The sequence below is a fragment of the Portunus trituberculatus genome, chromosome 17, assembly GCF_017591435.1.
Source record: "Portunus trituberculatus isolate SZX2019 chromosome 17, ASM1759143v1, whole genome shotgun sequence".
Classification (NCBI taxonomy): Eukaryota; Metazoa; Arthropoda; class Malacostraca; order Decapoda; family Portunidae; genus Portunus; species Portunus trituberculatus.
The window spans coordinates 21,047,200-21,073,237 of NC_059271.1; the positions used below are offsets into that span (position 1 = coordinate 21,047,200).

Below are 26,038 nucleotides of genomic sequence, written 5' to 3' on the forward strand. Positions count from 1 at the left end.
GGTGGAGATGGTGATGATACTACTGTTAATGTCACTGGTAATACTACTACGACGACGTTTACTCGACTACTACCTTCAGTACCACTACGACCACTGTTACTACCAATACCGCCACCACTACTATTACTGCTGCTGCTGCTGCTGCTGCTGCTGCTGCTGCTCCTACCACCACCTACCACCACCACCACCACCACCACCACCACACACTACTACCACTACTACTACCACTACCACCACCACTACTACCACTACCACTACCACCACTACCACCTACCACTTGGTACCACTACACCACCACCACCACCACCACCTACCACCACCACCACCACTACCACCACCACCTACCACTACCACCACCACCACCACCACTACCACCACTACTACCACTACTACTACTACTACTACTACTACTAATAATAATAATAATAATAATAATAATAATAATGATAATAGTGAGGATAATGATAATAATAATAATAATAATAATAATAATAATAATAATAATAGTAATAATATTAAATAATGATGATAGTAATACAAGTTGACATTAGTGAGAAAGTATGTAGGTGCGATTTTTTTTTTTTTTTGTGCTTGCCTTGTGTGCATGTCTTGTCTCTGCCAATGTCTTTTTTCAGGCTTGTCAGTTGCTATTTGTAGCTGTAGATCATCTTTATTATTGTTCATGTTGTTATTATTATTTTAGTATTACTGTTACTGGTTACTGGTTTTGTCATCCTCATTATTATCATCATTTTCAGTATCATTATTTACAACTGCTCCCACGACCACCACAATCACTACCAACACAGACAAAAGCAACAACAACAGCTCTAGTCACGGGTGTAAACATCGAGGGGACACTGAGGAAACGCATACCAACCTCTGACGGAAACCCGGCGGACAGCAACCTTAGAAAGAGTCTGACTTATTGATTGCTAGTGAGGTGTTGCGACGGTGAGGTCATATGGCGCCGTGAGTTTTGTGAAAGGAGAATCGAGGGAGGGAGATCTGAAAGGTGATTTGGCGAAGGTGGTTTGTCTGAATGTCCAGTTCGCTGCGGCTTCTTATTTATCGTTCTTCAGCCAAGGGTCAAGTTTTTCATATGTTTAATAGTCTTTTCTTCTTTTTTTTATGTATACTACCTGAAAGATACACAGACAGGTTAAATGATAGACAAACACAAGGGAATACATAAACTTTCTCCAGTATTACCAACACGACTACCAACAACAACAGCGCCAACGATTTCGATGACAGAACATAAACACTGACATTCCCAGCAATAACAATAACAACACCTAAAACCACCACCACTACCACCACCATCACCACCACCGAAGCAACTACTACCAACATACTGCAGGAAGGAAGGATGAAGTAGTCGATCACAGTGGCGGTGGTGGTGGTGGCGGTGGTAGTGATTGGGGTGGCGGCGGCGGCAATGGCAGCTGTGACGACGACCGTGGGGGACTGTCACACCTTACTAATGATGCAAGATGGCACAGTGTCTCGTGCCACCTGTTGGGACAGACGTAGGGCGCCACGAACACCGCCTGCCTTTCCTTCTCGGGCCTCGCTCCTAGGGACAATACAGAACTTACGCTAAATAGTGGTTATATATTCTCCAGAACACTATCCCTTCGTAGTGGCTTATGCAGGTTGGCGCCGCGTTGTTATCAGACAAGAATACAAGAAAACAGGAAAGGATTGGAAGTAGTAATAGTTGGAGGAGGACGAGGAGGAGGAGGAGGACCCTAAAGGCGTGCGTTGTAATTAAAGAGTGGTGAGTGTGAGTGTTTGTGTATCCAAAACCTACAGGACTTATGTGCTCTCGTTTCCTTCAAGTATTGTGTCGATTTCTAATTACCATGACGAGTGTTTGTGAATCTACGGTTTAAAATCTCGGACGATCAATCGTTTGATGGACAATGAAAAATAGTCAAGTGAAATAACTAACTTGAAGTTAAAAGACCCGAAAAAGATGTCGGTTAAGATTACAGCGAATAAAATCACAGTGGAAAAGAAAGGCAAATTGGTTTCCTTGTACCCACTTGTCTTTCGAAGATGAAATCTGAGTACGCATGTGCTTCAAAGTTGAAAGGAAACATATAAATGCGAGTCACATTAAAAAACAGTATATGAGAAAGAAAAGCCGCAGTGCTTTCTTTGCATGTGTTTGTGCAGTGCATAAGTTTCATTAACGCGCTAAAGTGAAAGACGTTCGTGGAACATAATTACAGAGGTGAAGTCATCCCACCAGCCAGGTGGGATGAGTCACGACACGTAGGTGTGTTCCTCCCCGTTTTGTGAGCAGCAGTTGTGACCGATCATCCTATCTTACGTATGTTGAGAGATCGTCTTCTTAAACACTGTGTTCCCTCATAAGAACTGTTTTTCAAAGCTGCAGAGATTATTGATCGAGTTTTCATGGATGTTTTTCTCATTTGTAGTGCAGAATTCTTCTTAAACTACCACTGGAGTCATGAAAGACATACTTACTTGATCGCTTTATCTCTTTTGTGGAACTGAATTATTATCATTTTATCACAACTATAAACATAACCATAAGTAATTGTTTCTTTTTTTTTTTTTTTTGTTGTGGAGAACTTTTGATAAACATTATTAGAACCAATGTTGAATAGGTGTTTTCCACTTTAATAGTACAAAATCGTTGTTAACCTATTACTACAGTGACGAAAACCGCATTGCATGGATGTTTTCCCCCATGATGCAAATTTCTTGTTAGACTCACTTGAATCTTGAAAACACCTTTGCAATACCCAGTAACTCCCACTACTACAACCGAAACGTTTGAGAATACTGACCTTTTAAGACCCACATGCATGACTGGCACACTTAACTTTTGTACGTATATTTATTTTCGTCCATGTATTTATAGTTACCTCTCTACCTTTAGTTTTCCCAGGTTTGCTTGCCTTCACCACTCGAGGCGCTTATAAGAGGCAGTGACTCACTCACGTGGACTACAGAAAAGTCGAAATGACGCAAGAAGTAGTGAACCGTCGCTAGGAACTGGGCATGCTGCTCATGGAGAGAGAGAGAGAGAGAGAGAGAGAGAGAGAGAGAGAGAGAGAGAGAGAGAGAGAGAAATGGACAAGTAAACACGCCGACAGGTAAACAAGCATGGAAAGAAGAAAAGGCAAAAAACAAAGGAAAGCAAAAGAATCGAGGGAAGGAAAGACAATAACTGATTGACTTGATACCAAAGACTTGCTACAAAACTCAACCATGACTCAATAGTAACCAGTGACAGAGAGTGATGAGTGAGCGAGTGAGTGACAATGTGAGAGGTAATGACTAACTACCTGACTGACGGACTGAGGGTTAAAATAGCGTAAGATAAAGATGACGAGGACGAACAGAAACAAACAAAAAGTGATAGAAAGTGAGAGAGAGAGAGAGAGAGAGAGAGAGAGAGAGAGAGAGAGAGAGAGAGAGAGAGAGAGAGAGAGAGAGAGAGAGAGAGATGGAGCAAAAACTAAGGGACGGAAAGGACGGAAGGAAGGGGAGATACATAGATAAAGACTCGGAGGAAGAAACGATGACAAGGAGGGTATGGGTGGAGGGAAGAGGGAGGGAGAGAGAGGGTAAAAGAGGAGGGAAGGAGGTGTGTGTGTGTGTGTGTGTGTGTGTGTGTGTGTGTGTGTGTGTGTGACGTCAGGAGACCTTGGTGTTGTGTTTCAACAAGTCAACATTAGTCATGGCGTCTGGTCTCGTTGTCTCTTAAATTGAATCCTCGCTAATTCAATTCACTCATGAAAATTTCACCTTGAGACGAACGAGCGAATATTCCTGGAGGTGGGTGGAATTACTAACAAGAGAGACGGTACACCTTTCCTGTTGCATCTCGTGATACAATGTTATTTTCTCAAGTAAAGAAAGAAATGAGTCCACCTGATATACTTCCTTTCAAATAACCAGTAATATTAACCTAAATTGCGTTAGAGATTAGAAAATGAGAATAGAAAAGTAGAGAAGTAGGATGTTCTTAGTTCTCTTTCTCTCAAATGCCTAATGAGATAACTTTAGATGACGAGATATAGAAAAAAGAAAAAGAAAAGAATTTTATCAGTTTCCTCTATACGATGATTATAATACTAAGGTTCTGTGGTAATTAGTGGCCGGTCTATATGTTTTCTCAGCAATGGACACGAGGAAGACTTGCATGCATTGTGTATTTGCCATCTGGAACACCTACCGGAGAATACCTCGCTGGGTTACCTGAGGGAAAACACTTTCAGTCAGGTGAAGGTATAGTCAGTGTGTTTGACTTCACTGCTGTAATGATAGTATCTCTCTCTCTCTCTCTCTCTCTCTCTCTCTCTCTCTCTCTCTCTCTCTCTCTCTCTCTCTCTCTTGTCAAGTAAGTAAAATAACCCTCTTTTCCTTGAATTATAATGTATTCATCCTAACAATACTAAGAAAAAATGTAGTCTGTTGGATTCTCATTTCCTGTGGCTTCCTTACAAAAGCCATTTCTACTTAAGTGTACCACCATAAGTGATAATGTTTACCTTAAGATATAAAAGATGAATAACACAACATTTTCGGAGCTTGGTCTTTGAATCACATCGTCATTCGTTCATGTTTTCATATATTCCTTTATAGAATCGCACCTTCTTTCACTTACGAGCATCTTTTCTTTTCAATGTACTAATATAAGTCATAATATTTACCTAAGGATATAAAAGATGAATAATACAACATTTTCGGAACCTCAGTCTTTCAATCACATCGTCATCCGTTCATGTTTTCTTTCATATATTCCTGTATAGAATCGTACCTTTCACTTCCGGGCATCTTTTTCTTTTAAATGTTCGTGTAATTGGCATATTTCCCACTTGTGTAAAGAAAAGTGAATACCTGTGAAGCGAATCTGCAGGTGAGGGTCTCGATTTGCGTCTTTCAAGGGGAATGGGTATAAATAGAAGGGGCGGCCAGCACACCCAACCCATACTGTGACAACACTGGGTGACGTCACTGGTGCTCCCACTCCTATGCCTCGCTTTCCTTCCTCCCACTGTCTTACTCCTTTCCCTTTCACTCTGAGTTATCTACTCTATCTACTGTACTTTTACCTTATTTTCTTTGTTTTATTTTTTCTACCTCTTTGCTCCCTGCTTTCTCACCTTCCTCTCATTAACTTCATTTTTTTTCCTCTTTCTTCCTCTTTCTCCCCCGTTCTCTTCCTGTTAGTGCTTCCATCTTTCACTTGACACTTGGCTTCCCCTCTTCTCTCTCATTCCTTCCTCCCACTCTTCTCACTTAGCCCTGTTTTCTTCCCTACCACTAAGTATTTTCCGTCTTTTCCATATTCAGCTATTCCATTACATCTCCAACCTCTCATCTACTATTTCTCATCAACTTTCTCCTTCCTCTCATTTTCTTCCTTCCATTGTTTCCTTTTGCTCTCCAATAAATTGATATCAACACAGCGACACGTCAGTAGCGCCAAGACCTAATGGGGGTGGTAATTAATGGTTAAGAAGATCAATGGAGTTCTTAATGTTTTTTTTTTTTTTTGGTGGGGGGCGGGATGGAGGGGGGGGAGACATTCCATGATTTGTTTATCGATGAACAGACAAATGTGTAAATTAATATTAATGAAATTTCCTGCGTGATATACGAATAGACAGTTAAGTATAGATAGATAAACAGGCAAAAAAAAAAAAAAAGAAATAGGTAGACGGAAAGTTATGGATATAGATAGACAAAGAGCCAGATGAACAAAGACAAGGAGAAATAGTAAAAGATCTAATAAAAAGGACAATTAGAAAATTTAGGACGAAAAACATTACAAGATTAGTATCAGGAATTATTAAGTACATGAATTATTACACACTTTTCCTTTCGATGCCTTCCTTGCTTCCTTCACCTTATGTAATTACCACCTCCTACCTTAGCGGCAATTACACCTCACATGTAGTAATTATGATGAATAGCTTGCACGTACCTTGCGCCGTGAACATTGCAAGTTGCATTTAATGGTGCGTACCGTGAGGGATGCACCAGGAAGCGGGAACCAGGAACAGCGTGCTGGAATGTACGAGTGTTTCCAGTATTCCAGTATTATGGTATTCCAGTCTTTGTGTATTGCTAACTGTGTATAAACTATCTCTGCACATTTTGGTGATAGATGGTGAAAATGGTGATAGATCTGCTAAATAGTGACTTGTTGTTGCTGTTGTTGTTGTTGTTGTTGTTGTTGTTGTTGTTGTTGTTGTTGTTGTTGTTACTACTACTAGTACTGTTATTATTATCATTATTATTATTATTATTATTATTATTATTATTATTATTATTATTATTATTATTATTATTATTATTATTATATCATTATTATTATTATTATTATTATTATTATTATTATTATTATTATTATTATTTATTATTGTTGTTATTATTATTATTATTATTATATTATTATTATTATTATTATTATTATTATTATTATTATTATTATTATTATTATTATTATTATTATTATTATTATTATTATTATCATTATTATTATTATTATTATTATTATTATTATTATTATTATTATTATTATTATTATTATTATTATTATTATTAATTATTATTACTATCAGTTGTAATAGTAATAGTGGAACGAAATGCTAAAAATATTTCTGACACCTTTCTATTATTTGTAGGAGGAGAAGCACAGGGGTGAATAATCGTAAATATTTGTCTAGCATTTCACTCCCTACATCAAAGTAAAAAGTGAGCGTGAAAGGATTAGAAATATTTATACCATTTACATAATGAATTAGATTTTTATCGTATCGCTGCTCGCAGATGAAAAGGTTGATGTAATGCAGCCATACACATCAATTCCATAAAAGCGACGTTCGTAAACAGTTCTTATATTCTTTTAGACAAATATTCGTTTTGAGCTGCTGTATTAACATGATCTAATTAGTTCATATTCTACCTTGAGAGCTTTTTCTAGTTTTCTGTACATGATATAGTTTTTGTTCAGTGTCTCCCAAAAAACTATCTTTAAGAAATAAGAGGTTTACATTTTGACACAACGAACAAATTTGACATGTTTGGTGATTACGGTAGCAAAAGTTGGCAGCCCTGCATACCTGATATGATTGCCGTATATTATGACTTGGAAAAATGATATGCAGTTTTCCGTCAAGCTATGCATACCAACCTTACCGACGCAACAGGTTTTATTTATATTGTTCATTATACAACAGTTCGCACCACACTCTAAAGACAGGTTTGGGAACTACTGTTTTTTTTTCTTTTTTTTTCTAGGTGGTGAAGAAAAAGAAAGTTAGCTAAGAGAAAGTGGGTGGGAAGAGAAGTGGTGAAATAAAGTGGGTGAAAAGACAGACCGTGGGTTTGATCACAGTGCTATTTTTTATTTATTTAATTATGTTTTTCAATGTAGTGCAGTCTGACACACTCCCAGCATTCACACATTCATCCATACACACAATACGGTAGCCACAACTGCAACAGCAGGACTCCATCTCTCCCTATAGACAGACTTCTGGGGAAGGTGGAAAAGGAACTACTGTATATACCGTAACTCTGTATACATATAAAAGAAGCCTCTGAACATTCCGTCTTTTATTTATTCATTTACTTATCTATTTTTCTAAGGGACACTATGACAAAGGGTAGCATACGTTATTGACATATACAAATCAAGATGGTATTCTCCAAAGAGTACACCCAAAAAGTCAGATATTTTTTCTCAAGCTGACCTCTAACAATAAGATGCTTCATGGGGAAACTCTTTCATGAGAGAGAGAGAGAGAGAGAGAGAGAGAGAGAGAGAGAGAGAGAGAGAGAGAGAGAGAGAGAGAGAGAGAGAGACCTAACTTTGCCTAACCTAATTCAACATCTTAATCCAATCTAACTTCATCTAACTCTATTTAATCTGGGAGGGCATTACTTCTTTGTGGGAAATCTTGTACGTGAAAGAATTAATGTGGGAAAAGTTATGGGTTAAAGAAAAATGGGTCTCAAATAAAGTGGCTGATGAGTGGAATAGAATGAGTAATCAGATTGTTAGTGTTGTGGCAATGGGGAGATATTTTTTAAAGGGGATTAGATAAATTTCTGAATGACAAATGGAAATAAGTAAGCATGTTTTTTTTTTCTCTCTCTTTTATAGGGGTTGCCACGTATAGACCTCATATCCTACTGCAGCTTTCATTGTTTTCTTACATATATTCTTACGGTCTATTATATGCGTTCATTGCGCAGCGAGATACACCACCGCTCATCACTCTGACCAAGGCATTATCGAAGCTCCAATCAGTTCCGGCATGACCTGATTCTTTCGTTCCTCACACAAAACCTCATTTGAAAACACACTAATGGCACTGAGATAATTAGGAAGGATTTATTACTCTCACCTTTTCCTCATTAAGTGAATGAGCATGCTTCCCTTTTCCCACTCCTTTATACCTTTCCCTTTTGGCCTCTTTGTTCGGAGGTCATTGTGAGGAGACTGAAAAAAAAAATGTTAGAGAATACTTTATATTTTTCTAATTAACTGGCCCTCTAACAATAGGTGAGATTCAATACAGATGAGTCTTTTTTATACAATAGACCTTTCAGCGGAGGTTTAGTGAGGTGAATCGAAAGGTGTAATCTGGTGGCTTCAGAGGACAGGCAGGTAAGACAGGTAGGGGGATAGGAGTGAGATGAGGGAAAGGTGAGTTCAAGTGAGCTGAGGATGAAGTGAGTTGAGGTGAGATGAGCTGAGTTGAGGTGAGGTGAGCGGAGTTGAGGTGAGGTGAGGTGAGGCAGGAGGGAGGCCGCTGGAGTGACAGGTAGGAAAGGTAAACTAGGTCATAATTTTTCTGGTACATATTTTTGAAACAAGTTTGTATAAAAATCAGCATCGATCTTCATTTCAGGGAAGGGAAATATTGCTAACTAACGTGTATGTTTATCTATCGAGTTTACCTGCTTTTCGGTGATTTGCTTCATGTGCTGCGTGAGTGTCCGAGTCAGGCGTTCATGAGTGAGGGGCGAGCAAGCGAAGTGCCTACATGTGTGTGTGTGTGTGTGTGTGTGTGTGTGTGTGTGTGTGTGTGTGTGTGTGTGTGTGCTTGAAGTGTGAGTGTGGTAAATTAAGATAATAGGGAGAAGTGAGTGAGTGCGCAAATGAGGGAGTAAATGTGCGAATGAATGAATTAATAGGAAACTTCTTGGATACGTGAATAAATACTGTAGGTGAGTGATTGAATACCTGATTAATTGACTGTTTGTGAGCAATGGTGGCAATGAAGAGAGAGAGAGAGAGAGAGAGAGAGAGAGAGAGAGAGAGAGAGAGAGAGAGTAAATGTGTGAATGAATAAATGAATATATTACTTAGCTAGCGTATGAGTGAATGGGTGAATGAATGATTAATTGATTGAAGGAGTGAATGAGAGAGTGAATATATGATTGAACAAGAATGGGACTGAATAAGCAAGGGAGTGAATGAGTGAGTGGACCAGAGAAAGGTAATTGACTGATTGATTTATTGACGAAGTAAGAGAGTGGAAGTGTAAGTTGGAGTAATGAGTGTGCGGAAAACGAGGAATAGGAATAAGGAACTGAGTCATCTCGCAGTGGGAGGAGGAGGAGGAGGAGGAGGAGGAGGAGGAGGAGGAGGAGGAGGAGGAGGCGAGGGCGGCGGCGTGCAAGTGGCTACGTAGAGGCACTAACTCGGGATGGAAGATATGAAATGGTCTTCTTTAGGCCAGACTATATATAGCCACCCACTGGAGGCATCAGATAGGATTGAAAATACTCCTCGTACCTTACACACACACACACACACACACACACACACACACACACACACACACACACACACACACACACACACAGACGTCATTGTATATGGTGCGCTCTTCTCTCTCTCTCTCTCTCTCTCTCTCTCTCTCTCTCTCTCTCTCTCCTGACCTTACGTCTTCATGAGGCCTCCTTAACTCAAAAGGCAAAACTCATTAAGAGGAGCACAAAGGAAGAGAGGATTCCAAGAGATTCTGTTATGTAATCCCTCTCCTCTTCCTTTCCCTCCGTCCATTCTTTGCGGTTTTTCCTTCCCTCTCATTGCGATTTCCTTCAACTTTTTTTTTTTTTTTTTCGTACTCAAGTATTTGCTTTCCACCATTCCTTCAGCGCCCTGAGCTGAGCGTCTCTCCTCATTTCTATTAGCCACGTTTACTTGGTCTGCATTCTCTCTCTATTTTTTTGTCTCTGTCTGTCTGTCTGTATGTATATATGTGTGTATGCATGTATGTATGTATGTATGTATGTGTGTGTATGTATGTATAGCTGTGTGTCCCTCTATTTTTTTTTTTTTTTCCTGTCTCTAATTCATTCGATAAAGAAGTGGATATTTTGATAGATAGCAAGCTGATTGGTTGTTCACTTAATTAGTTAGTTAGATAACCATGCAACCAGAGTGAGAAAGAGAGAGAGAGAGAGAGAGAGAGAGAGAGAGAGAGAGAGAGAGAGAGAGAGAGAGAGAGAGAATATTCCATTACTGTCAGTCAAGAGAGAAAGGACAGTGTGGTGAGAGGACACTCCAGGAGGTTGATGCATTTCTATGATACCCACTGCACCACATCCCACACACTCGCAGGGTATCACTGTCACAGGAATGGGAACAGTACCATAATGTGAGTGAGTTAAGGTACATAGAGACAGTGAGAATTATAGTGACATTGCGTACCTATTCACTCAACAGTTTGACGAAATGTGAACGGATTCTAGTCAAGGTAGTACTGTCAGTGATAAGGATTGTGATATTCTTCCTCATTCATTTGCAGTATGTCTCTAATATATCTCATGTATATCCTCAATCTTGTTCCTAATTGATTTGCTAGTAGTTTGATAATAACAAAGGAGACATGAGCAAAGTTTTTAGGATCAGTAGCCAGGATAGACCCAGAAATAATGGGTTTAAGCTTGAGAAAATCAGGTTTAGGAGAGAAATATGGAAAACTGCTTCTCTAACATAGTGGCTGATTAATGAAATAGACTTACTATACATTTCAGCGGTGGACAAACGGTGTTTTTTGCAGATATCTCCTAAACGAATCGTTGGATGAGTATGCTATTTCAACACACTACCTTGAACATCCGTTCGTAATTTATAGTTAACATACCACAGTGCTATATGTGTTATGTGAGGAGTTTACTGAGTGATATTACGCCTAATCCAGTCATCATATCAAAGGTGTTATACAGAATCGGACGAGTGTGGGGTACTCGTCTAACCCTTCCACCACCACCACCACCACCCTGAAGAACCAACCCCCAGACCACTCCTTCTCTACCCCAGTATCGCATGACCCTCTTCCCCGCTTCCCTCTTCACCCTCTATTCACACCATCAGCCTTCCACCTTTGATTTTTTCCCTATTGTAATTACATACGTATAGGTATAATAGTTACATACGTCAGTATGTACATACATATCATACATTAATGATATTATTTAATACAATTGCTGGTATATGTGGACATGAAAACCAGAGTGGGTCAAACGACCGTGAAAGCAATAGCTAATTCCGCTGTTAATGGCCGTATAGCTGGATAATAAGCAACGTATCTAACAACAAAATAATATTATATATAAACTGGACCACTTTTTATGATCAATAGGTAGACAGTACGCAATAAGAGTATCAACTTTTCCTAACAGTAGAAGGTCCAGGTCACAGGTAATTCCAGCACATCATGTTCACATGGTTGACCATAACGACTGCAAACATGGCTCTTCTATATACTACACGTAAACGTGCTGTTGTACAGTAATTATCAACGTGAACCACTTCTTGCCTTCATGAAATTGTACCATACTCGTTAATAATCATATCTATACATACACACTTACAGAACATTATAATGTATAAATACAGTGGTGGGAGAAGTAGGGAGGGACACAGGAGTGAGGGAGGCGAGGAGCTAGGGAGAGGAGAGGAGGGATAAAGAGGGCGAGAACTTCCGAGACGGGAGAGACGTAGTAGTGGTTAGAAATGGTTTGGATGTGTGTGTGGGGGGGCCACACTTTCATTCGAATGCGTCAACATGACTCGTCGGCTTTGTGTTATTTTTCACGAGTAAACTCCTCACATAACACATATAGCACTGTGGTATGTTAACCATAAATTACGAACGGATGTTCAAGGTAGTGTGTTGAAATATCATACTCATCCAACGATTCGTTTAGGAGATATCTGCAAAAAACACCGTTTGTCCACCGCTGAAATGTATAGTAGTAATCATGTTGTTAGTGCTGAGTCAACAGGTAGGTTTAAAAGAAGATTAGATAAATTTATGGATGGGGATGATAGATGGAATTAGGTAACTTTGCTCATACAGGGACTGCCACGTGAAGGCTTGACGTCCTCTTGCAGCTTCCCTCTTTTCTTATGTTATTGTATATTCTTGAGTTAAGGTACAGTCGTTCAAGAAATATACTCTAGTCCTATGATACATTCACAACATGTTTAGTGTTTATTTTCAATCTTTAATTAAGACTTTCTGGTTTGGTGATAGTCAGACAAAACCTGGATAGATTCTCGAGTTAGGTGCAACCAGTGAGAAGTTAGTGCACGCCATCTCACGCTCCCAATGTGTTTACCGTTTACATGTACTCGTAATATTTAATCGTTAACTCTTTCATCTGACAAAACTTGCATGGATTCTAGAGTTAAGAATGCTGTCATTGAAAAATACAGAAACATTGTGCACTCCTAATATCTTTATCATTTATCTTAAACGTTTTCATGTGTCATTTGTATTGGCAGATCAAAAGAATTAGTTAACGCTGTGGAAATTAAAGTATTTTATTGATTTGGAAACATGTCGTTTGTTCCTGTGTCTTTGTATGTGGTGCCCATTTTCTCGTATGTCCTTTTCCTATATTCTAATGAGATCATAGAGCAACACATTCTTGTATGGTGTGAATGGGACGAGTGGATTGTGATGCGAAGTGAACCACAGGGTGAAGCAGAACTTAATTTTCCTCACATTGCCTTCTTTAGAGTGTAGAAGAATGTAGAAAGTGAAGATAACGCCAAACAGTTCTCTCAAGAGGGAGACTTCGTGACACTTCACAACGCAATTCTAGACTTGATTTCGTACTCTCGAAGAGATTGGCATTTCCAGTAGGCTTCTTTAGCAATTCGTGCTACCTTTAACCAAAAGCCTTCTTTCATTGATGAACAAAGTAATTTTTGTTTTCTTTTCCTTTTAATAGCAAACTTCACCAACTTATTATTTTTTTATTTCAGTTTCTTATATCAGTAAATGATGGATTTAAACAAATAAGGAAAATAGCTGACTTGGCAGAGATCGAGGCGAAGCGAGGCAAGGCAAGGCGATACACACTCCGCGCCTCGCTGTTTAAGGTTTCATAACGCCTGTACTCAAATGGCTTAGCAGTGAAGGCAGGGCGAGGGAAGGCTGGGAGGTGCAGCACACAAACCCACTTTACTCCCAAGAACAAAAGGCAGTCCAAAGCCCTTTCTGAGGCAGGCAGGAGGCGATCGATACTTGAAAACTGAGGGAAAACACAAAACTTCATGCAACGCTAATTTTGGACTGTTAGGGAATGTGTGAGTGTGTGCGTAGGTGTGTGTGTGTGTGTGTGTGTGTATGTGTGTGTGTGTGTGTGTGTGTGTGTGTGTGTGTGTGTGTGTGTGTGTGTGTGTGTGTGTGTGTGTGTGTTAGTGTGTGTTAGTGTGTGTGTGTGAACAGGAGCACAACTGTTTGCTATTTGTGAGAGGAATGGAAAACAAAAAGCTAAAATACATCAGCATCTTTAGTGTAAGTAGAGAAAACGCTAACGCACACACCTCCCAGAAAAACTGCTGCGGTGCGGTGATGAAAGCATTAAAGTGCCAAACCTCGCTACCAGGATGAGTTGGAACGTGTTGAGTGACGCCCAATTAACCTGCCGAGCCCTTCAGGAGCATTGGGGGAAGAGGAGGCGGATGCAGCAGACTTGAATGCCAGAGAGAGAGAGAGAGAGGGTGGGAGGAGGAGAGGGATATAAGAGAGAAAGCGTAACATGAACGAGCAGCAGAAACTCGAGGAGAAAGAATGAAGTCTTACGTTCACCGGTTAAACTGGTAAGATTGGCATCGGAGAGCCGGTGAACAATAACAATAAAAAAACACTGCAGGTTCAACTGGTGAGGAAATGCAAAGGGGTCACTTTAAAAGCTATTTTAATAACCCATAATGAAATTGACACATATATAACAAGAAACATGAAACACAGATATATAACATGAAACACAGGAAAATGACATACACATATACATATAACACAGTAATAAATACAACAATAAAGAACCCAACTTAATACCTAACAATAATCCTAATCCTATATAGAGGCAATGTGGAAAACACGGACGAGGGAAGTGATACTTATGCGGTGTCGCAGTGGTGAAATGCTGGGTGATGGTTGATCCCACGGCAGAACCAAGAGGCGTTGTGTTCACTGGTTGAGGCTTGGATCTCAACTGCCAATCCAGAAAACCAAGAGCTGGCTCAACACTTTCGGTTGAGTCGAAAGGGGCCGCGTGAATCCAACTTCGGGACAGTAGCGGGCTTCATGAAACGGTGACGTGGAAGGTTCACGAGACGGTGGCGTGGAAGGTTCACGAGACGGTGACGTGGAAGGGAGGCGGAGAGGTGGCGAACGAGGTAACAAGCGGAGGAGGTGATGGTAGTAATGCATGTTACGGGCGGGCCGTAACATTTCCTCCCCCCTAAGACCTCCGTAATGGGCTCATGAAGGAGGTGAGACGGGAGATCTTGATAAGGCGTCGGCGATGATGTTGTCCACCCCCTTGATATGATGGACTTCCAGGTTGAAAGGTTGAGTTAACAAGGCCCACCTAAGAATGCGTTGGTTTCGGTTCCTCATGGCGTACAGGAAGGCCAGAGGATTGTGGTCCGTGAAGACCTTGGTGATGTGCGGACCAGGATGAAGATAGCACTCAAAACGTTGGAGCGCCAGCACGAGTGCCAGAGCCTCCTTTTCGATGGTGGAGTAGTTGAGTTGATGGTGTTTCAGTTTTGCAGAGTGATAGGCGATGGGATGGAGGATGCCGCTTGTGGGGTCCGGTTGTAGTAGGACAGCACCCACTCCAACTCCACTCGCGTCCACTTGTAGATGGAAGGGTCGGGAGTGATCCGGCGTCCAGACCACTGGTTCCGAGGAGAGAAACGCCTTGAGGTGTTTGAAGGCTTGGTCACAGGTCGGGGTCCAGTGGAAGGGGACGGAAGTGCTGAGAAGGTCCGTCAGGGGCGGCCAGGGTGGAGAAGTTTTACAGAAGCGTCTGTAAAACCCAGCCATCCCCAAGAACCTCATGAGAGCTTTCCTGGTGGTAGGAACAGGGAAGCCAAGGATGGCCTCCACGTTAGCTCTCTTGGGGTGAACCTTGCCGTTCCCCACCACATGTCCCAGGTAGACCACCGTAGACTTCCCGAAGGTGGACTTGGCCAGGTTGATGGTAAGCCCGGCTTCCTGCAACCGACCCATCAGCCTCCGAAGACGGGTCAGATGTGTTGCCCAGTCGTCTGCAGTCACCACCAGGTCGTCCAGATACGCGGATGTTCCCTCCAAGTCCTGAGTTATGTAATTTATAGCCCTCTGGAAGGTGGCGGGAGCATTAGACAATCCAAAGGGCATCACTGTGTATTGGTATAGTCCGAAGGGGTGATGAAGGCGGATATTATTTGGGCCTCGTCCGAGAGGGGAATCTGGTAGTAACCTTTAAGCAAGTCTATAGTGGTTACAAATTTGGCTACTCCTATACTATCTATAAGGTCCTCTATCAAGGGCAATGGGTAGGAGTCTGGCACCGTCACTTTATTTAATTTCCGGTAGTCGGTGCAAAATCGACTACTACCATCTGGCTTAGATGTTAACAGGCAGGAGAAGCCCAGGAGATATACTAGGTTCTGCAAGGTGATGACAGAGCAGATAGTCTACCTCTTTTTTCATCAAGTCTCTTTTAATGGGTGAAATGCGATAGGCTGGTTGTCTTATAGGCTTGATGTCATTAGATGTTAATGTTATGTCATGTTGGATAGTATTACAAACTCCTGGAAGGTCACCTGTGATTTCAGAAAAGTCTAGCAATAACTTTTTAAGATCAGACTGTTGTGAAGGTGTTAAGGAAAGAAACACCTCATCAAGGTTGGACATGATTTGGCTGTTTGAGGGGCGTCCTTTAGGTGACGAGAAGAGGAATTCGATGTCGGACTCTTCCTCGGGGGGCACAGGACCAGACTCCTTCCTACCAGACATACAGGTACAGCGCGAGACAAGTCGTCCTCTGGTTCTCTGGAGTGGTAAGGTTTCATTAGATTAATATGAACAAGTTGGGAATCCTTACGACGGTCAGGAGTGTGGACCACATAATTTAATGGACTTAGTTTTTGAGCCACAACATAAGGTCCCATGAACTTACTGTGAAGAGCATTGCCTGGAGTGGGGAGAAAAAGTAAAACCTTGTCTCCTGGTTTGAAACTTCTCATGACAGATTTGGGAAGAGAATTCTGTTGCATTTTAGTTTGAGATTTGAGGAAGTTTGATTTAGCAAAAGATCTGACTTCACTGATTTTATTCTTAAGGTTACTGATGTAGTCAGACACACTGGGGCTTGAAGGAGTATTTTGAGTAAACCATTGATCCTTTAATATTTTGAGAGGCCCCTGATCTGTCTACCATAGAGTAATTCAAAAGGGAGTAACCTAAAGAATCTTGAGGAGATTCTCTTAAAGCGAAGAGAAGGAAAGAAATACTTTCATCCCAGTCTCCTTGATGCTCCAAGCAATACTTCTTCATCATGGATTTTAATGTTTGGTGAAACCGCTCCAGACAGCCTTGGGATTGGGGTGGTAAGCCGAGGAGGTAACATGGTCGATGTTTAGCTCATTCACTATCTGTTGGAAAAAATGGCTAGTGAAATTGCTACCCTTGTCAGACTGAATTTGTTTTGGAATTCCTACCGAGGTGAAAAATGTATTAGATGTTTTACAATGGTCTTTGATGTGATGTTCTTAAGAGGGAATGCTTCAGGGTACCTGGTAGTGGGATCCATGAGGGTTAACAAATACTGATTCCCTCGTTTGGTTTTGGGTAAGGGCCCTACGCAGTCTAGTATGATCTTTTCGAAGGGCTCCGTCTGAACTGGAATAGGCGTCAGAGGAGCTGGCACAAGGCGTTCGTTAGGCTTACCCACAATTTGACATATGTGACATGTTTTTACATAGTGTGACACATCCTTTTTCATTCCTGGCCAAAAAAATGTTGAAGAGCCTTCTTGTAGGTTTTTGGATGCCTAGATGACCTGACAATCCATCATGAGCTAGTTCTATAATGGCTGGTCTTACAGACAAGGGATGACAACTTGATGTGTTTCTGACCAGGTGTCTAGTTGTTTCAGTTCAGGAGGTCTGTAGGCACGCATCAGGACTCCTTCCTGATAATAAAAACAAGGCAATTTAGACATATCCTTTGTCTCACTGGCAACATGTCTGATCTTAGCCAAAGTGAGATCCTGTTCCTGAGCATTAATCAAATTCTCCTTTGAAATGATGTTATTATACAAGTTGTCAGTAGAGGCAATCATTGGTGGAGGAGGTGATGAAAGGGCAGGGGACTTGGACTGAGACCTGGTGACTGCACACACTGGGAAGAAGTGAGGGATGTTTCGTCCAGGGTCTTAGTGGGACTTTCTGTTAAGGGAGAATCAAGAACAATTAAGTTTGGAACAGCCAAGTTACCCGCAAGATCATTACCCAGTACAAGATGTACCCCGGTACTGGCAGTTCACCAGGTTTAATGGCTACCTCAACCTCTCCTGAAATGAACGGGCACTGTAAGCTAATATTAGCCAAAGGATAGGAGAGCTGTGATTCGAGACCTGTAAGGATCACCTTCTCCCCAGTGAAAGCCTGTTTGATGTTAGGGATGACATCTTCCCTTAAGATGGATTGGGCAGCACCTGTATCACGCAGAACCTTGATATTTATTGCCTTGTCTTTACCATCAGTCAGGGACACTTTACCTTGATACATGTACGAGTCATAAAGTTCTAGAGGAGAGTTGACAGGGTTAGCTAGGGCCACTGGTTTCTTGTTCTCAAATGTGTTAGGTCTAGGGGCCACAAAAGAAAATTGACGTTGAGAACCCTTGCAATTTGGGTGTCTACATTTCTGGATCGTGTGACCTGGCTTCTTACAGTATGTACACCAGGGGGAATTATATGCATTTGGCGAGAATCCGGTTGGCTTACCACCCGCGCCCCCAAAACCTTCCCCAAAGGAGGACCTAACATTAGACAGTGAACCACGACCTCTACTACCCAGGGATCCCATCAACAAAGCAAACGCATCAGCCACTTTAGCGGCAGACATAAGATCACTCTCTCCCGTTCTTCCACATGCCTCAGAATATTAAATGGTAACTTGTTCTTCCATTCTTCCAGGACCATTAGATTGAGCAACTCCGAAAAGGTGGTAATGTTAAGGGCGGCTAACCATTTCTTAAATTGTCTTAGTTTCTCACTAGCGAATTCAACATAGGTGTGAGACTCTGGTTTCACATACTTTCGAAACTGCTGTCTGTATCCATCAGAAGTGATAGAGTAGGCGTCTAGAATGTTACCTTTGATCTCTTCATATTCTACCTCATCACTAAGGCCGTTGTATACCCTATAAGCTTTTCCTACTAGCTTAGGGACAAGGAGAGACACCCACTGATCCTTGGGCCATTTATTCCTATTAGCAATGCTCTCAAAAGCGCGAAATGACCCGTCAACATCAGATTCATCAAAAGGGGGAACTAGCGGAGCAGCTGTAGCAGGATTAAAGCTTGCTAACTGTTTCTTTATATCTATTTCTTCCCTCTAAACTTAGCGTCATTTCGTAGGGCTAACTCCTGAATTTCTAACTCTTTCTCCTGCCTTCTAAGTTGTAACTGAAATTCTCTCTCTCTTTTTCTGCCTGTAGTTGCATTTTTTTTCCTGTAGTTGCATTTGTCTTCTTCTTTCCTGTAGTTCTTCTCTTCTTTTCTGCCTGTAGTTGCATTTCTTTTGCTTCTTTTTCTGCCTGTAGTTGCATTTGTTTTCATGCATCCGGTATTCTAGTTTAAGCTTCTCAATTTCCCATTGACTTATCCTACTCTTATCCTGTTCTTCCTGGGGACTGTGTATTATAGTCCTCGTAGAGGCTGACATGGGAGTTAACTCTTCTATGGCATTTCCTAGCAACTGACCTTCTTGCACTAGATGTTCAACAACTACATTCTTAATGACCTCTTTAGTCATCTGAGACGTGATGGGAACATCAAAATGTTTAGCGATGGTCTTCCATTGGTCCTTCTTTATATTAGCATATTTAAGTTGTTCCAGAGAAGGGTCGGCACAAAAATCTTCAACGTTAAACTGAGCGGAAGCCATATTAAATAGATGTTAAACCACAAAAAAAAATGATAAGCGAATTACTTAAGTGAGGAACTTGGCAGAGTGATAATAAAGGCAACCTTGAAATTACCTAGATTATACTTAAGTAAACACTTATGAGTACAATCACTAATGAGGGGTAAACTAGAGAGTTACGGCATTAAGAGGGATCCGGATTACTCTAGTTACGAGACTTGAGAGTGAGGAGCGAATTGTACTGAGACTTGTTATTGATAAGGAGGCGGATTAGTCTGAGAGACTAGTTAAAATGGCCGATTCTAACTAGCGAGAAAAATGATCCGCGAAGTGAGGGATTGAGGGTTCGCATGAACATATGATGATCCCAACACTTGGATAACACTTATTACACACCTGCCTATGTGCAAAAATAGAGATAAGTGCTATCGGTGAACACGCCTTTCTACCTGGTTTCCTGCTCTACCACTGCTATGCGATACCAATGAAAGTCACGAAGCACGTTTAACCCAAAAGGAGCCACTTGATCGCACAAAGGTAAATTTAAACCACACGCAGAGTAAGTCACAGAAAAAAACACATCAGAGTCACAACACCACAGAAACACAAGCAATCACAGAAAAAAGTCACTGGAAAAATGGAACACTGAACATGGGTTATAATGGTCCTGTCACGGTCGCCAATTGTTACGTTCACCGGTTAAACTGGTAAGATTGGCATCGGAGAGCCGGTGAACAATAACAATAAAAAAAACACTGCAGGTTCAACTGGTGAGGAAATGCAAAGGGGTCACTTTAAAAGCTATTTTAATAACCCATAATGAAATTGACACATATATAACAAGAAACATGAAACACAGATATATAACATGAAACACAGGAAAATGACATACACATATACATATAACACAGTAATAAATACAACAATAAAGAACCCAACTTAATACCTAACAATAATCCTAATCCTATATAGAGGCAATGTGGAAAACACGGACGAGGGAAGTGATACTTATGCGGTGTCGCAGTGGTGAAATGCTGGGTGATGGTTGATCCCACGGCAGAACCAAGAGGCGTTGTGTTCACTGGTTGAGGCTTGGATCTCAACTGCCAATCCAGAAAACCAAGAGCTGGCTCAACACTTTCGGTTGAGTCGAAAGGGGCCGCGTGAATCCAACTTCGGGACAGTAGCGGGCTTCATGAAACGGTGACGTGGAAGGTTCACGAGACGGTGGCGTGGAAGGTTCACGAGACGGTGACGTGGAAGGGAGGCGGAGAGGTGGCGAACGAGGTAACAAGCGGAGGAGGTGATGGTAGTAATGCATGTTACGCGGGCCGTAACAGTCCTGTGTGCTCCTTGAGGTATATTAAGCTACACCAAACGATGCATTGTGCTTGCTTTCTGTGTGTGGGTGTGTGTGTTTGTGTGTTTATCGTTTTTTCTTCTTCTTTTTATTTTATTTCTTCTTCTTCTTCTTCTTCTTCTTCTTCTTCTTTTTTCTTCTTCTTTTTATTTTCTTTCTTCTTCTTCTTCTTCTTCTTCTTCTTCTTCTTCTTCTTCTTCTTCTTCTTCTTCTTCTTCTTTTTGTTGTTCTTCTTCCCTTCATTATGTTTTGTTCGTGGGTGCAGTATTTTGAAAACAAGTTTTAATATTTGTGCACGTGTGTGTGTGTGTGTGTGTGTGTGTGTGTGTGTGTGTGTGTGTGTGTGTGTGTGTGTGTGTGTGTGTGTGTGTGTGTGTGTGTGTGTGTGTGTGTGTGTGTGTGTGTGTGTGTACACACACACACACACACACACACACACACACACACACACACACACACACACACACACACACACACACACACACACACGGGAGACCAAAATCTATACTCATTCGGGGAAGTCTTTCATTCAGCTATCCTACTCCATACTTTTCCTCCTCCTCCTCCTCCTCCTCCTCCTCCTCCTCCTCCTTTTCTCCCTTCACCTTTTTTCTTTCTCTCGATCCTTTCCTTCTCCTCCTTACCACCACCGCCACTCCTCCGTCACCTCTCCTTACCTGACCTTTTTTTCTATTCGTTACAGTTTTCTCCCTCACTTTTCAAGTATTGATCGTATACCGTCCTCCTCAGAAAAGGCTTTGGGTTGGCTTTTGTTCCCGAGAATAAAGTGGGCCTATGTCTTTACCCATACATCCCTCACAGCCATCCCTTCGCTCCTTCACCCTCCTCAAACTGTCACTCCCTCTCGCTACAGGTGTGATGGAGTAGGAACTATAGTAGGAGAGAAGGAGAAAGAGATAGAGCGAGCCACTTGTGTCCTGTTTTGTCTTGGCTTCTATATACATTGCCAAGTCAGCTGCTATTCCGTACTTCCTCCTCTGGTTATGTTTAGCTACTAGTGATGTAAGACTACTTAGAAAATTGTGTGTATGTGTGTGTGTGTTTATTTACGTTTATGTATCTCATGAGAGAAGAGAAAGAGAGACAGAATAAGGAGGAGGAGAAGAAAGGAGAGAGAGAGAGAGAGAGAGAGAGAGCGAGAGAAAGACGAGCGAATAACTGTTGCACTTTCTCAGATGTTGAAAGATAAATGTTGCTATTGTTGTCTTCATGTTTACCGAGAGGTGATGTGAGAATGGTTAGATATTGAACTTCTATTTCCGTGACTATTTACCAAGAGAGAAGGAATATATGTTTTCGAGAATCGAGGTTATTTCTATAAACTTTCTTCTCCATTGATATGAGCAAACTGATTCATTAAGCATCTGTTTGTGTAGCTAAGGAGGAAGAGATAGGGGAACTAAATGTATTACTTTGAGGAGAAGGAAGGTAATGAATGTACAAGATTTAGAGCAGTGGGGATACAAAAGCTAGTGTTATTTTGGGGAAAGGATGTTTATGATATATATATAAATAAAAAACTAGAATTGCTTTATTTGTTGATCTTTATTAATTTTCATAAGAGCAGCATACCAATAGCAGTAAGTGAGACATGAAACAAAAGTGGCGGATGACTGACTGATTGACTGACTGATTAGAGCAGGAAGCTAACTGGAAAAACAAAAAGAAAACACACTTGTACATACTAATCGAAGTGGGGCAAAACTCATACATTGACTGATTGACTGACTTAAATAGGCGGCGAAATTCCAAGATCCTTCCTCTTTTCCTTCCATCATCCCACTACTTACCAATTCATTACGAGCGTTACCTTGCGTCAAATTGGAACGTTTTTACATAACTCCATGTTTTTTCCTTCCCGCCTATTTTTCTTTTCTTTTTCTTCCTTCTTCTTCTTCTTCTTTTTCTTCTTCTTCTTCTTCTTCTTCTTCTTCTTCTTTTCTTCTTCTTCATCTTTTTCTTTTCTTTTCTTTTCTCATTTCTTTTCCTTCTTTTCCTTTTCTTCTTTTTCTTCTTCTTCTTCTTCTTCTTCTTCTTCTTCTTCGACCGTTTCTACAGCTATTATTCTTCCATCCCAGATTTATTTTCCTTCGCCTCTCACTGTTTCCTTTCCATTTCCACTTATCTGTATTCTCTCACAATTTCCTGCTCTACTTTTGTCCTGTGCCGACTTTCCTGTCCTCTTATTCCTTCCTTCCTTCCTTCCTTCCTTCCTTCTTTGCTCCTTTTCTTTTTGCCCAATTGTTGCCCTTTTCCTCCTCCCTCTCTCTCCCCTTTTCTTTCCCTCCCTCTATTTATAACTTGTCTTTTATCCTTCTATTTCACCTTCCTCCACTAAATCCTTTCCTCCATCCATCCATCCATCCATCCATCCATCCTTTCATGTTTTCAGCCAAAGGTTTGTTTGTTACAGCGTTTTGTTTGATCTTCAGAAAGCGAGAGAGAGAGAGAGAGAGAGAGAGAGAGAGAGAGAGAGAGAGAGGGATTGGCTCTGATGTTTTGCGCCACCACCAACACCTACTATTCGAATACTATGGGGAATCAATGAGAGAGAGAGAGAGAGAGAGAGAGAGAGAGAGAGAGAGAGAGAGAGAGAGAGAGAGGCGTGCGATTTTTTTTCTTTTTTTTGAGTCAGTCTGTAAGAATTTTCCCGGACGTGTCTTTTGAGGCAGCGCTGCGGAAAACCGATAGGCTCCAATGTGAGTGTCACACTCGGCCCCCCATTCCCCTTTGTTTCCCCGCCTTTTGGTTCATCACGCTCCTCTCGCCCTTCCCTGTGTGGTGCATTGGTGACTTGAGTATGTAGGTGGGATGTGCGAGTCTGGGAGGTGAGGGTGCGTGTGGTTTTCATCCCCTGCTTATGTGGTGTGTGGCGATGTGTGCTATTTTTTTTTTTCTTTTTTTCGATTTCGTCTAAATTTTTTTCAGTTTTTGTCTGTGTCTCTATGTTTCTGTTTTTTTTTTTTTTCTCTCTTTTTCGCTTTGTCTGCCTTCCTTGCGGCTTTTTTCTGCGATCACTTCTAAGATTATGATTCTCTCTCTCTCTCTCTCTCTCTCTCTCTCTCTCTCTCTCTCTCTCTCTCTCTCTCTCTCTCTCTCTCTCTCTCTCTCTCTCTCTCTCTCTCTCTCTCTCTCTCTCTCTCTCTCTCTCTCTCTCTCTCTCTCTCTCTCTCTCCTGTTAATCATAACGAACAGCGAGATTGTGTAGTTCTCTGAAAAAAATACTTTTACCTTGTTCTGCGGGGGAAAAACGAAAATAGAATAACGTAACCGGAATTGGATGGTATAAAAATAATAATAAAATTAACATCCTTCCTTTTTTTAGAGTTTTCCCGTGTAAAGAGTAAGCAAGCTGAAAGTTACCCTTATAAGTTTTCATGTCATTTTGGTCAGAACATGAGTTATGGAGGAAAGGAAATAAAGTTTTTCAAAGGATTATTTTCCGATTGTGTTTTGGGGAGGAAGGTAACTGATGCAGAAATGAGTAGATTGAGATTTGAGGAGCACGGTATAAATGATCGTACTATGGATGCAAGAAGAAGAGAAAAACGCTTAAGGGAAGACTTATTGATGAACTGCAGGAAGATATGAATGGGTACGCTATGATAAAAGAAGAGAGAGAGAGAGAGAGAGAGAGAGAGAGAGAGAGAGAGAGAGAGAGAGAGAGAGAGAGAGAGAGAGAGTCTAATTGCTGGTATTTTTGGGGCTATAAGAAAGGTGAATGTGAGTGAATGTAACTGAGCAAGACGTAGGTTTGTAGTTATGAGAAGAGTGATCCGCTGCAGTGACTTTTATTTCTAACTTCTGGTTGACACACAGTTTCTTATGGGCAAATTAAACATCTCTTTTGTTCCATAGCAGCATTTAAACTTCTCACTGGTTACGTATTTGAGTAGTTGATCTTTTAATCCTTTTTTTTTGAAAGTAAAGAGTTTCTGATTGTGTAAATTATTGCTAGCTGGAATGAAATGATTAAAAACAGCAGCCGAGCCTTATAATTATCATCTGGTTCAAAATAATTCCCTTCAGTAGAGCGAACAACCTAAATATTATTTATTTTCTTACTTTTCTGAGAGTAGTCAAAATAAGACGCGTGACGGATGATCAAATTGAATAAAATAGTATGTTATCTTTTCATTATATTTAATATATGCCTTCATGTTATATACAACCACGCAGCGGCAAGTAAGCAAATCGTCTGAATGTGTAAAATATAGACAAAATAATCTTTCTTGACTTAATGTTATGATTCCTGTAGGCTGCTGATGCTGATGACTATTTTGATGGTGACAATGATAAGTTGTGACGTGCATCTCAAAACAGCCATCCATCTTGTCCCTACACACATCATCACCTCAGCGTGAAGGTAAAGCTGAGACTGATTAAGTGTTTCCCTCAGTCCATAAAGTGAAGAGCAGTGAGACAAACCTGGCGCCGCACCATGAGGGACGCGTGTACCTTGCCCCTGCACCTTCCCGGGGTGCAGGTAACTCATGCCGCCTCACAATGACTGGATGTAACTCTTCGTGAAGTGAATCCCTCCATCATTTAAGATATAAAAGTTGAGAGACCAAGTGAAGCCTTTGTCTCAAACCAAGGCAGCAGGACAGTGTGACTTGCCTTGTGACATAGCAGGAGAAATTGAGTGTGTGTGTGTGTGTGTGTGTGTGTGTGTGTGAGCGTGCGTCAGGCAGGTAGCGAGGTGCTGCCGTAACCGAGTCGAGAATGTGGTGGAAAGACGGACTGTACGCCACAAATTACGACATTATCTCCCACTCCAACGAAAGTTCTGAGTCATCCACATCAACGCATCAGCTCCTCACCCTCGTCAGCACCTCCTCAGAAAGCTCAGACGCCTCCACACAGGCCCACACGGACACCAGCCTCATGCAGGGACGGAGTGAGCGCAGCAGATCCTCCTCGCCCCCCATGAACGGCCGGAGAGCCTCCTTTGCTGCAGCCTTGAATAATTCCATCCTGCGGCGGCGAGGGACAGGCCGCCGCAAACCCTCAATACGGCACAAGGAGTCCTTCTTTGTGTCCGTGTGGCGCCGCTGCCTCCCGTGCACCGCAACCTCGGGCTACAGGTAGGCATAGGCCAAGACCAACCCCTCAGGACAAGCCACATGACCTTGTTGTGTTCTAAAAGAGCTTTGTGAGTGAAGTCAAAAACACAACTGTGTGATTATTAAGGAACTT

The 26,038-nt window shown here is 41.4% G+C and overlaps 1 protein-coding gene across 7 annotated transcripts in view; it reads left to right on the forward strand.

Annotated features, from left to right (window-relative positions):
• The window catches only part of LOC123504908 (Kv channel-interacting protein 2-like), a 287,700-nt gene that overhangs the window by 44,540 nt on the left and 217,122 nt on the right, over nt 1–26,038 (forward strand). For 2 of the 7 annotated variants that reach the window (XM_045255814.1, XM_045255816.1), the window contains exon 1: nt 25,516–25,926. The exons of 3 other annotated variants lie outside the window; for them this stretch is intronic. In XM_045255814.1, coding sequence (XP_045111749.1) covers nt 25,565–25,926 — 362 coding nt within the window. In that variant the 5' untranslated portion in view covers nt 25,516–25,564. Of the gene's footprint in view, nt 1–25,515; nt 25,927–26,038 lie in introns of those variants that run through there. 2 more of the 7 variants (XM_045255817.1, XM_045255815.1) reach the window with 1 other exon arrangement.